Raw genomic sequence first — 13636 nt, forward strand, 5'->3', positions numbered from 1 at the left:
CAGCTTTCTTTAACCCAGTTCCTAGTCAAAAAGTTGTTTCCGTCACTCCATACCTAAAACATTTAAATAGATTCCAGCTGCCATTTGGACACAGAACAAAATGACCTTATAATTTGGCACCTCAATTTTCTTGTTATCCCAAGTCTCACTGCATCCTACCCTGTCTTTTGGTATTCTAGCCACTTGGGCTACTCTAAATCCTTGTAGTTGACAAACAGGCTCTGTCTTACTTACATGTTGTGGCATACTTTTTACCTTCATCGGGGACTGTCTTAGTCTGTTTTGTGCAAGTACAACAGAAGGCCTATGACTGAGTAAATTTATAATGAACAGAACTTTACTGACTTGCATTTCTGGAAGTTGGGAAGTAAAAGATCCAAGGGATGGCATCAGGCAAGGGTCTTCTTGCTGTGTCATGTCATGGCAGAAGAGAAAAGAGTGGATGAGAGAGAGCAAGACATCAAACATGCAGCATCAAGCCCTTTTATAATTGACGTTGATCAATTGATGAGGTTGAAGCTCATGATCTAAACACCTCCCATTAGACTCCATGTCCCAAAACTGTAGCATCAGGGGCTTAAGTTTCCAACACATGCATGCTCCTTGGGGAACACATTCAAACCACAGCAGGTACCAACTATTTTTTCTAACAACAGATATATCTTTCCATTATAAATGTATACCTATTTTTCACATGAGATATCATACTTTTTTTCTTCTTCCTTTTTAATAGATTTAGAGGGTACAAGTACAGTGTTTTTACATGGATATATTGCATAGTGGTAAAGTCTGGGATTTTAGTACAACCATCACCCAAATAGTGTACACTGTCCCCATTAAGTGATTTCTTATCCTTCATTCCCTTCTAAACCTCCACCCTTTCCAAGTCTCCAACGTCTATTATTCTACTCTCTTTGTCTATCTGTACATATTATTTAGTTCTCACTTATGAGTGAGAATATACGGTGTTTGATTTTCTGTTTCTGAGTTATTCCACTTAAGACAATGACCTCCAGTTACATCGAGAAGGCAGCCTTTTCTCCTGCAGGTCCAGGGTAGGCACCACTCTTACAGGTTCCTCTTGCACCTAATACTGCTCCTCTCAGGGCACTTGTCACATTGTACAAATGTCTCTCCCATTTGGTTGTAGAACCTCTGAGAGTGGGAGTCATGTATGTTTTTTATTTAATTGTTGAATTCCCAGTACCTTTTTCTATGCTTGGAACATAGTAAATATTCAGTAATTATTTTGCAAACTTTATCCTGTATTTTATTTCACTGCCCAGTTCACTGCCTTTTCTAGCAACACTTTGGTTACAGACATTGACAAAACTCCAAAGAAAAGGCGGAAATGATGAACTCTTGTGTGTCATGCACAGTTAGCAACCTGGTAATCTACCTGGAGCTATCCTTAAAAACTCTGATTGTAGAGTAGTAATTGTGCCAAATTACTGAATTATGTCAGATCTTGTTCCATGAGTGTCATAATAACAATTCAACTTAATAGGCTTGATATTTACTGTTGGAGGCACGTCAGAGTCAGAAGGAAATTTGGACTACCTTAGGGCAAATAGGATGTGACAAAGGACTTTTGTAAATACTATTCTGGCTAGAGTAATATAACTTATTTCCATTACATGTGTCATTACTGTATCACTATGATACTAGAAAGTGATAGAATGACTGATGTGTAAAATTCTGTGAAACATGTAATGAGAGTCATATATAAACAATATTTTAAGTATCACCACAGTAATCCTAACATTACTCAAGGTAGTTTGAAGATTGCCCAGAAGCACAGTGCACTAGGTCAGACCTACTTAGCTAACGTTGGTTTACTTTATTTTACTGTTTCCTTATAGCAAGAAAAGGAAAAAAGATACAAAGAAAATAAAGATACAACTTCCCAGTCCTTATCCACTGAGTTACCTTTTCATGCCCGCCATCTACCATAATGCTGGCAGATAGTAGGTATTCAGTAAAAACAAACTAAATAAATGAGTAAATGGAGGTATTACTACAGAAGTGAACACCAATAACCTAAATAGTATTGAATCTGTCAAGTGATGATGATGTAATATCTGTTTTCCATACCTCTTTGCTCAGCAGAAACCTACTATATAAAGGCATAGCACATCAATTCATATCTTTTTATATTCTTGCATATGAAGATGTCCTTTGATCTTGTTTAATCTATGTTTTTTAAAAGAAATTTTTCCCAGCCACTTATGTCTGGGTGACCCTATGGAAATCAATGACTTTTTCTGATACTGTATTTTTCTTGTCTATAAAATGAGGGTAAATAAATTCCAAATTGTGTTTTCTGAGGATTAAATGAGATACTATAAACACCAGCACATGGCACACAGACAGCTACACGTTAAATACTCAGCAAATGCTCCACTTCCGTATTTCCTCCCTTCCTTCATCCTCACTCTCCCTTTATTCCTCCCCCTCCTGTCCTACTTCTCTCCTTTCCTCTCTTCCTTCCCTCTTTCTTTCCTTCCTTCCTCCTTGCTGTTTTTTCTTCCTTTCTTACCTTCTCTAATAAGGGGTAAATTTTTTTTAGAGAATCATCTTATTCATCTTGTTATCCCTAGGGCCTAGCATTATTGCTGATACATAAGAAGCACTCAATAGATACTCTTGGAACCATATCTGAATTTTCTAAGAGTCCCTTAACCTGAAGACCATGTTAATCGGGTAAAATTATTTAGGAGTATTCTATATTTGAAGAGAGAGCTATCATGAAAACATGCTAGGTCCCAAGATAATTATTTATCCCAAGATAATTAAAATAACATTTTACCTTATTTTTTCCCTATATTTCTGTTAGCAGTAAATTGCCTTTATTAAATTTAAGATCAATAAAGTCATTTTTTAGCATAAAAATTTTACATTTGAAAAATAAAAATACTTTAGAGAAATTTTATTACTTTAGACTTACCAGCCTTAGGGATGAAGAATTGGTTGCTTTGATTTATAAACAATTTACCTTGTTGTTCTATTTGTCTTGAATGCTGGTGAGTTTTAGTTGTTTTGGAAGCTAGTGACTCAATTTACTTAATAAGCATGTAGAGAGGAGTGTGAAGAGTGGCTCTAATAATACTCTAATGTGCTATCAGAGCAAAGGATTTGGTCAAAAATGAAGACTAACAATTTGATATTCCAATGGAAAGAAAGAAAGAAAATATTCCAATTGCTGGCAGGGCTGGCCAGCAATTGAAGACTAACTTCTGTAACAGAGATTTTCAGAGAGTTGGGGTCCTATGCAGGTTAGAGAAAAGACACACATAAACAAAATCCTAAGTGGGGATGGGTAAGAGATCAATGTCTCAACTCTACTGAGAGAATAAGATGGTCAGAACTTTTATGACTACAATTCTGTGCTAGAACATGAAATGTGGTCAACAAGGAACCCCTGTCCTCACCTTCCCCAGACTTCGTGGTTACCTGCATTTTAATGCCATTACAGCTCCTCAATGTTTAGGTTCTAATTGGTTTTGTTGTTCTTTACTTTGTGTTTGCTGTTTCAGGCCTATTTCCGAAAGATTAAATCCAGTTTCTCTCTTTTCTTACCCAATGTAACCTTCTTTAAGCCATATGCATTAACTCCATCAATACTTAAAGTGAGAGGAATGTTTTTAAGAAAAAAAAAGGGAAAGACAATACAAATGGGAGAATTAACACACTAAAGATGTTATCAAGGGTTTCCTAGTTTCCTTGGTATGGTTCATGTGCTTTGTAAAAAATGTTTTGCAATCAAAATAATGGTAAAGAATTTATTTTCTTCTTTTTTTTTTTTGGCCAAGAAATGTGTGTGTGTGTGTGTTTCACCTTTTCTTTCATTTTTTTCTCATTATATTGAGGGTAGAAAAGGACATTGAACATTGTAAGAAGACCTCACTAAGATAGTCACATTAAATGTTAAACACAGATCAACATTTTTAATGCTGAATTTTGTATTATGAAATTATAAAAGAGTAACTTAACAGTTTCAATTATCTGTAAAATAAGCTTTTGTTGAATATCTGTTTGGTTTGTATTAATGTTTTGGCAAAACCAGTAATGCTACTTCTCTCAGAAGCCTGGAAAATATACGTTTTGGGAATTGGTATGGTAACAGCTCTTTGGAGAGGTATTTTTCTTCTAACTGCTAATTCCTAGGTAGTAATGCTTTTGATACTGCAGTCAACCCTGTGAGTGTGATGCTGAAATAAACTAATGAACCCCTGTCACACAACTATTTTCTTTGTTCTTCTCTTTCTTCCTGTACAACTTGTGCTGCTGATTCTAAAAACAGAGCAGGGTCCAGTGAACTTAAGCAGGAAGTTGCATATAAAGTGACACCTTTCGGAGAAGTAACAGGAGAGGTGATCTAAATGTGATTGGTGGATTCCACGGTACTTGCTCCAAAAAGTAATTGGTCTTCCATTGTGTATGACTATAAAAGCAACAATATACAGAGAGAGGTAGAGCAGAAGGAAGTAAGGAAAGTGGAGAGTTGAGGTAGCTAATTTCTAATGAGAGTGAGAAAGGGACCGTGAGAAAATTTCTCTTGAAATCTTTATTACTCAGGCATCTGGATAAAATGGTGGCTACTTTTCTCCTGAGCACCTTTTTGCTTCATTTTACTGCTGCTGTGGCTTCAGAACCGTAAGGAAATATTGCACTATGTATAGCAAAGTACTAACAAAATGACCTCATGAAATATGTTTCATGTTAAAATGTAATTACATTTTTACCATTTCACCTTCTGAGACTGAGTGCTGGTTTGTTTGTTCTATAAATTTTAAGCAAATATAAAGACAATTGACCTCTTTTTCTTAAGATACTTCTCTGTGCCTAAGTTTGCTGTAATACCATCTGTGAAAAAGGTACATATTTCAGGGATATTTCAGTAAGGTAAAGATGCTTTCTGTGGATGTTCTCCATTTTTCCTACATGTGTTTACAGTGTCAGTTACTTTCTTTGCATAGGCAATATATCCTATGGGTCTCCTCTGTGATTCAGAGTGATTCTGCAGGAAAAGCTTGTCTCCACCTCTTAAAACTTAATGAATCTGTATCCTTGAGTGTCGTCTTAGAATATGATGGATCCAATACCACTATTTTTGACCAGTTTGTGGAAGAAGATAACTTCTATGCTTGTGCAGATTTCAAGGTCAGGCATTGAATTTGACATTTCAGGACTTCAGATGGAAAGATGAAATTATTTTTTAAAAATTATTTTTAGAGCGGTAACAAATCTTGGTTGGGGATGAATTATAAAAGGTAGGAAAGAAAATTGAATAATACCTGGAAGTCAAGAAATAAAGAAAAATTTCACATGCAACAAAACTTGGGAAATACTGCCATACTTCTATCATAAAAAGATGTAATGAGGTAACAGTAAAAAGTTTTTTTAGATAGTAAAATTGTTCCACAATTTGAGGAAAGAGAATGTAAGCAAAGAAGAGAAGGGTTGGGACTCAGGGCAACAAAAACCATAAACAAAAGGCAAGAAGATATAAGAAAAAAGTTTCTTAGAAAGTGTCCTCACGCTAAATAAACGAATTACAACAGGGAATCACTGTCTCTCATTAGGAAAACGTAGGTTTACAAGTCTCTCTTATTGTAAGAAACCAAATTAAGACATTGTTCACCATCTTAACATCCAAAAATAATTTCTTCATTCTCTGCTCTTCCACATAAAAAGGTCTCTCAGAAGTCATCTGAACAGTTGGCTTTTATTACCTTGCTGGCTAAGGGAGATACTCATCAAATCTCTGAGAGAAGATCTGTAGCAGTCATTTCAGAGGAGAAGGCAACCTTTATACAGACAGATAAACCCATCTATAAATCAGGAGAGAATGGTAAGTAAATATTTGTGTTTCCTTAGTATCATTGGCTTCAGAAATGCATTCACCAAATTAAGAGCAATTCAAACTTGAATTTTACTCTTAAATTGATTCTTAACATCATGGAATTGTGAATTTCTGGAATTCTTATTGGTTGCCTGGGTCAGTTATGAAAGAGTACCCTCCAACATCAGTAATTGAATGCTTTGCTTCATAAAATTTTCAATACCATTTTCAGTGTTTACAAATTCTAGCGATAGGCCTATATAATGTAATGGCTACAACTGTAGGATTTGGAGGACAATTGTTTGGTTTGAATCTTTGCTCCATAACTTACCGATTGGGCAAGATAATTAATTCTCTATTTAAGGCTCAGTTATTTCACCTGCAAAATGGAAATAAAAGTGTTTCACTTGTAGAAATATTGTTAGAGTAAAATAAGATAGTCAATGTAAAATAGTGCCTAACATTCAGTAAAGACCCCTAACTAATATTATTATCACTATTATTCATACTAGTAGAAGTAATAATGAATCTGATAACCTAGGTAAAGCCCTTCTAGTTTCTTTATTGTTGTTGTAAGTAGAAGGTAGCAGAAAGAACACCAAATCAACATTCAGAGGCTTTAGTTTTGGTCTTGGATCTGTTACTAAATAATTGGCTTTTGCAAAGTAAATTCTGTTATTTAGGACTTAGTTTTCTCATTCGTAAAATTAAAGAGTTGGAAGAAAGCATCTCTACATTTAATTCTGGTTATTAGTATATATCATTTATTGAAAATAAATAGAACTAAACTCAGATTTCTTAGAGTGAGATTTTTGCTAAATTATATTTTCTCTTTTGGACTCACTAAAATGCTATGATGAAAATTATGTATACAAAGTTGGCTAAGATAGTTTTTCTAGAATTCTGCTAAAATTAATGTTTGCTAGCATCAATACATTTTTTCAGGAAAATTATGTTTATCTCCTGCCTTATGTATTTCACATTTATCCTTCTGTGACTAATTCTGTCACCAATGCTGAAGATCTCTCTATGGGCTATAAGGGCAAAAGTTCCTAGCAGTAGTAGCTGCTAGTGTCAGCCTCGGTCACAGCAGAGCATCCTGAACAGAGGAATTATCAACGTGCAATAAGAGATCTTTCCCAATGAAACCCCAATCTGAAAGAGTCAAGTCAGAGCCAGGGGAGAAGGGAGCGTAGTATTCCATGATTGCAAGGCAATTAATTTCTCTGTTTACAAGCAACCATACCTGGAGGGAAAATAACAATAACAACAAAAAATGACCCCCCGCTCTCTCTCTCTCTCTCTATCTCTTTTAGTTCAGTTTCGCATTGTGACCCTGGATACCAAGTTCAAGGCTGTTGAAGATTTGGTGAGTTCAATAACTTCTAGTGGTACAATTAGACAAATCCATTGCTACATAAAGCTTCTTCAGGAAGCTTTCCATGTGTGTGGAAATGAGGTTCCAGCGTAGGGTACTTTATGGGTATAGCTTCAATGCTAACCTCATGTTTAAATGGAAAACTTTCATTTGTAGTGAGTTGATGTATATTTTTTAGGCCTTTTCATTATGTCAAGTAAACATAGGTTGTATGGAACCTGCTTTCTCCTTCCCAGAAGATGTTTGGGATTTATTTCGCCTTTGTGATTTTCTTGGCATCTTTAGCCATAGAAACGTTGTCCTCCGGGGAAGTAAAGCCTAGGTTTTGATACTTAAATTAAGACATATTTAGAGCTTTGCAATGCAATATTTGGCAAAAAATAATGTGCTATTACAGTATTAATCTGTATTTTTTTTCCTCTTTCAGTATCCTTTAATCACAGTTCAGGTAAGGGACCTGCTTTTTACATTCATTCTTTTAAAATATTTAGATAAAGGTGATTTGTTTTGGTTTTTATAATCCATAATTAGGAATTAAGATGACTAAAATAAGGGGAAGTGAAAGTTTTTATGTGCATACACAATGTAAGGCATCAGATGAAGGTCTAAATCAAGTACTGCTGCTTTTGGTGCAAGCCGTGTGGCAAATGCATTATTTTGGTTTTTACGGAGAATAAAGCATTGAGATTTTTCTAAGCGGTGTCCTTGCCTGAAATTGCTTAATTTTGGCTGCTGGCCATTTTCAATCTTAATTTAGCCACTTCTTGTTTTAAGGAAATAGAAAACACAAACATCTAAAAATTTTGAAATATGCTAGAAGGTGATATTATTATAAAACTGACTCTGTTTTCAGAAAATAATTAAGGGAGGCTCTTCCTAACTGTTCTAGTCTCTAGAATAGCGGGGTCTTCAAACTTATTTGAAGTCGTATGCTTATCAGTAAAAAATTGTATCAACCAACTCCAACATATGTATTTTAATCTGTTACACACAATGTGCAACAGTATTGCTAGCTATGTCTGAAGATGGGTACACTGAGATCCAGGCTCAGCACTAGTAATTATGTATGTAAATATGTGCATCAAATAGTCTTTGTATAATTTAGATGGCTTTGACTTTGTTACAGAGGTGTATCCTACACTAAGCTCATCCTTATAGTAGACAAATTATCATGTCAGTCATTTTCATGTTGTCTGCATTATCAGTAATCTATAAATAGTATTTCCATCACATCCTGATTCAGCTAACATTGCATTCCATTGAAAGTAACAGAAAGCTTAACTAAAGTTGACTTAAACGAGTAAAGATTCTTTGTTTTCACAAACCACTAAGTCTGAGTGTAGACACTTAGCAACAACACAGTGCTGCCAAGGATCCAGGCTTTTTCTGCTTAACCTCTCTGCTACCCTCAATGTATTGCCAACTAGGCGTGATTCTTTTAGAGAGAATTGCTAACCAGTGACTTCCTCTTACACTTAATCAACCAACACTTTGTCACTTGTACAACTCTAACTGAAAGGAAGTCTGAGATATTAATTCAGCCTTAAGATTTGTTTTGTTTTGTTTGTTTTGTTTTGTTTTGTTTTGAGTCAAGGTCTTGCTCTGTTGTGTAGAATGGAGTGCAATGATGTGAACACGGCTCACTGCGGTCTCAATTTCCTGAGCTCAAGCAATCCTCCTGCCTCAACCTGTTGTATAGCTGGGACCAGAGCTACACAGGAAAACAAAAATAGCCACCATGCTTTACTAATTTTTAATTTTTAATTTTTTTGTAGAGACATGTTCTCACTTTGTTGCCCGGGCTGGTCGTGTACTCCTGGGCTCAAGCAATCCTCCAACCTCAGCCTCCCAAAGTGCTGGGAACATAGATATGAACCACTGTGCCTGGCCTCTAGCTTTTTAGACTTTACAGTAGAGGAAAGAAAAAAAAATTATAGTGAGTAGTGAAGTACGTTTTTGTCTTTTTATGGAGATCTTTTTAGTCAGGATTTCTTTAGTCACAGCTGAATGATATAAATAAATTTATTTTCTTTTTCCCCCTAGAAAATATACATTGTTTCTAGAATTTATTAATAAGTTAATAAATTTATTTATATTGGCATCATCAATCCTCTCTTGTCATACAACTTCCACTTAGCAGCTCTTGCATAGAAAGTGTGCAATTCATGACCAACTTATGTAGAGACTAAATAAAAACCCGTGGCAATTTTTATAAGCATTTGTTAGCTTGTGTTTCTTTGTGACCCTTTTGGTGTGAGTTCATCGCGTTGGACAGCACCACTCTGAAGCAAGCAAAATAAGTTTCTAATTCTTTAACTATGGAACTTTAACTATGGAACTGTTAGCCATTTTGGGTTTAAGTGAGATATACGTTAAGATTGGAATTGAATGCATTGAGGAAGTTATGCTGCTTCTACAATTTGAGATAATTAGTGCAATAAAATGATCGCATTTTCTTTACTTCCAACAACTATAGAAACGATCCAAAATATATCAGCAAAGGGTAATGCTCTCATGCAAACTCTGATTGTTTTTTTTTTTTTTTCATTATTTTCTAGGATCCTCAAAACAATCGGATTTTTCAATGGCAAAATGTGACTTCTTTCCGAAATATTACCCAACTCTCATTCCAACTGATTTCGGAACCAATATTTGGAGATTACTGGATTGTTGTGAAAAAAAACTCAGGGAAGACAGTGACACACCAATTTGCTGTTAAAAGATATGGTAACCAGTTGCTATTTGTAGTTGTCCTATGTAGATGAAGGGTTTAAAGGATGGAACAAAACAACATTTATGTTACACTTAGGCAGGAGTAGGTGAAGCTTGATCTGATTTTCTTTATCTCCCTGATCTCCCTTCCTTGACCTGGTTGGCTTCGTCATCAGTACTTTGCTGCTCCTCATTCCTTCCCCAGTATCCTTATTCTGATTCCTGCCTTCTTTTTCCCCCTAGAAAAATACACATTTTTTCCTAGAATCCCCACAGTCTTCTAGGAGAGATCTAAGAGATTGCAATAGAAACAAAATGTGAGGCTGGGTATGGTGGCTCACGCCTGTAATCCCAGCACTTTGAAAGACTGAGGCGGGTGGATCATGAGGTCAGGAGTTCGGGACCAGCCTGGCCAACATGATGAAATCCAGTCTCTACTAAAAATATAAAAATTAGCCTAGCATGGTCATGCATGCCTGTAATCCCAGCTACTCAAGAGGCTGAGGCAGGAGAATGAGAATGGCTTGAACCCTGTAGGCAGAGGTTGCAGTGAGCCGAGATTGCACCACTGCACTCCAGCCTGGGCAACAGAGTGAGACTCCGTCTCAAACAAGCAAAAAGAAACAAAATGTGAAAATCTGAGGATAAGGAAAAGAAAAGAAAGAGGAAGAATTAATCATTAATGAGACACCACCATGTAGAATGGTGCCACACAATTTGGGGCAAATGATACATAGCTCGTACAGATGGAAGGTACAAGGAATCATAGTAAGCTATAAGACTGCAATTTCCTGTGATTGTGCAGGCTAAAGTATATTTCTCTTTGTTTCCAGTGTTGCCCAAGTTTGAAGTTACGGTCAGTGCACCACAAACAGTAACTATTTCAGATGATGAATTCCAAGTGGATGTTTGTGCTAAGTAAGTATTTATTCAGGGGATTTATCTTCACAAGAAAACAAAGCTCAGAGAGAATGAGATGTGAGATTAACCATGAAACTCTAATTATTTATATGCTTACATTAATGTCATTAGAGAAGCAATGAATCCTCATTATAGAATATTTGAAAAAATATAGAGAAAAATACAAGACATTACCTATTATTAATTTGACCAACTGCCATTAACATTGTAATGTCACTAACATTGTAAGTTTCCTTTAATTTTAATGAATATTTTCCATGACTGCAATCATACTTTTCTATTTATTATAATTAAGAAAACATGTCTTCATATTATGCCAATCTTTTCATTAATTCCAATTTTCTGTTGCACAAACATATTTATATGTGACTGTATCAAATTTAATTATTTTATTATATAATATGTTGCCTGTTTCATTTTGTTTTCCTGGTAATTAATAATTTTGCAGTATATGTCTTTGTGTATAACATATAATAGGTAGCTTTTGAATTAAAAATTCTTAAGAAAGATTTCCAGAAAAGGAATTACCAAGACAAAATCTGTAACATTCTTTTAGTCTTCTGATTGCCATACTCCTCACTAAACATGTTGTGCCAATGCAGAATTCTAGCAGCTGGTATGAAATTGTCTCATTGAATCTTCACTATCATGGCATATTTTCATTAAAATAAGAATATGAGCTATTGAAATGGCAAAGTGAAGATAAGGCATCATATCAATTCAATCTGAATTATTTGAATTATCTTAATGCAAAAAAATACATGATTTCAGAAATTCGTATTTTGTTTTTGGAAAATTATTTTTAATTTTTTTCCCCTTTTTTAATGCCTTTTCTCAAATTTCTAATAATAATTTATAAACAATTGGCCAGGCACGGTGGCTCACGCCTGTAATTCCAGCACTTTGGGAGGCCAAGGTGGGGGGGGATCACCCGAGGTCAGGAGTTCGAGACCAGCCTGGCCAACATAGTGAAACCCCGTCTCTACTAAAAATACAAAAAATTAGATGGGCGTGATGGCAGGCGCCTGTAATCGCAGCTACTCGGGAGGCTGAGGCAGGAGAATTGCTTGCACCCAGGAGGCGGAGGTTGCAGTGAGCCGAGATCGTGCCGCCTCACTCCAGCCTGGGCAACTGAGTGAAACTCCGTCTCAGAAGAAACAAACAAACAAACAAACAAACAAAACAGCTAACATTTTTGAATGTCAACTAGTTTTTAAGCTTTGCGTATATTATTACCACAGTGCTATGAGATAGGAGCTATTGTCATCTCTATTTTATGAAGAAAGATAATAAGATACAGAGAATTAAAATAACTTACCAACAGTAATGGAGCTTGTTGATGGCAGAACTAGGATTTAGACCTAGGTTGCTCAGTTTCAAAACTACTCTCCCAATCAATAACTGTCATATACTTTATAAAAACAGTTAACAATATTAATATTTGTCATATTTGTTAAACACTTTATTTAACTTACGAGGTGAAAATTACTTGCCTTTGAGTATTTTCAGCAGTCTATTAAAGATATGTTGGTTAAAGGGCTGTCTAATGAACGTGCAAGGGGGGTTCTTAAGATGCCTTTGATGCCCCAGAGAATCTTGAATCTTGGAAATCAGTTTTCAGCAGCATTTCAAATCTTTAGGATTTGACTTTAGGAAACGATTATAAATTTTTTTCTGGGTTTTAATGAAGAGTAGTTGAAAATACCAGAATTTAATATACGTAATAGATGAGAGAGTGTAGATCATTGATGTTGAAAATGATGAGGTGTTAAATATAAGCTGGAAGAAATCCAGAGTCCTAAACTGGTTTCGCTAGAAAGGCCATACACAAAGCCAGAGCTTTCAACGGCATTAGCATCTCATTTATTTATCTGCACAATAGTATACTAAAAAAAAACTACAACACATTGGGAGAGAAAAAAATGCTTCTCAAGCCTGGCCTTTGGAAAAAACTTGCAAACCTGATTTCTTGAAATTTCTTTAATATTGTATTCTGGATAGAGTTACATTAAGGAGTAAATCAGTATCAGCAATAATAATACCCTGCCAAGAGGCCAGGCAGCTAGACTGCAGCTGTGCTTGCTACAAAGTTATTTCTGGGCAGATTGTGAGAGCACTGCTTCTAGAAGGTTCACACCAAATTGGTTCATCTCAAATTGTATGATACTGTGTCTGTGTTTCTTTAGTCCTTTCTGGGATTTAGCTTAGAAGGGCTAGAGAAAACAAGAAAAAATTGGATTAGTTTAGCAAACCATCTCAGAGATGACTTAGGCTTTTGAGAGGGAAGAAAATTTACCTATAGGCAAAGAGATTTTAACACACTGCATTAGCATTCACAGAAAGCTTTTCAAATCACAAACAAAGGGAGAATGTTTATTCTGTCCTGTTTTAAACATTTAAGCTACCTGTCTTATGGGCATATGTTAGCTTACAGATAACACTGAAGTAAGAGTTTTATTTTATAAATAAAAGACATTAAGTAGAAATAAGAAGAAATGTTCAGAAATAAGAAGAAATACGTGTGGCCAGATCTAAGTCTGGCCTTTATATAATCATGAAACCTGACACATGAGTTTATTGATGTGAATTGACCCAGAATCTCAGAAGTGTTAGGAATGTTTAAATGGGAAGAGAAAAAGGTGAGTGGAAAGAAAAGGGCACAGGCCACGGAGTGAGGCAGATCTGAGTCCGAATTTTAGTTTCATCAATTACAATGTGGAGAAGTAAGTTACTTGACCTCATTTTACAAATCAGGGTCACTGGGAAAAATAAATGATATA

At 35.5% G+C, this 13636-nt stretch overlaps 1 protein-coding gene across 2 annotated transcripts in view; it reads left to right on the forward strand.

Annotated features, from left to right (window-relative positions):
* Positions 1 to 3788: 3788 nt before the first annotated feature.
* The window catches only part of LOC101006341 (ovostatin homolog 2-like), a 47070-nt gene continuing 37222 nt past the window's right edge, over positions 3789 to 13636 (forward strand). Inside the window, exons 1-7 of one of the 2 annotated variants that reach the window (XM_009180168.4) lie at positions 3789 to 4656; positions 4980 to 5163; positions 5698 to 5854; positions 7162 to 7214; positions 7651 to 7671; positions 9782 to 9950; positions 10769 to 10853. In XM_009180168.4, coding sequence (XP_009178432.2) covers positions 4592 to 4656; positions 4980 to 5163; positions 5698 to 5854; positions 7162 to 7214; positions 7651 to 7671; positions 9782 to 9950; positions 10769 to 10853 — 734 coding nt within the window. In that variant the 5' untranslated portion in view covers positions 3789 to 4591. Of the gene's footprint in view, positions 5164 to 5697; positions 5855 to 7161; positions 7215 to 7650; positions 7672 to 9781; positions 9951 to 10768; positions 10854 to 13636 lie in introns of both variants that reach the window. The other variant, XM_009180167.3, reaches the window with a different exon arrangement.

Source organism: Papio anubis, chromosome 9 (genome assembly GCF_008728515.1).
Source record: "Papio anubis isolate 15944 chromosome 9, Panubis1.0, whole genome shotgun sequence".
Lineage (NCBI taxonomy): Eukaryota > Metazoa > Chordata > Mammalia > Primates > Cercopithecidae > Papio > Papio anubis.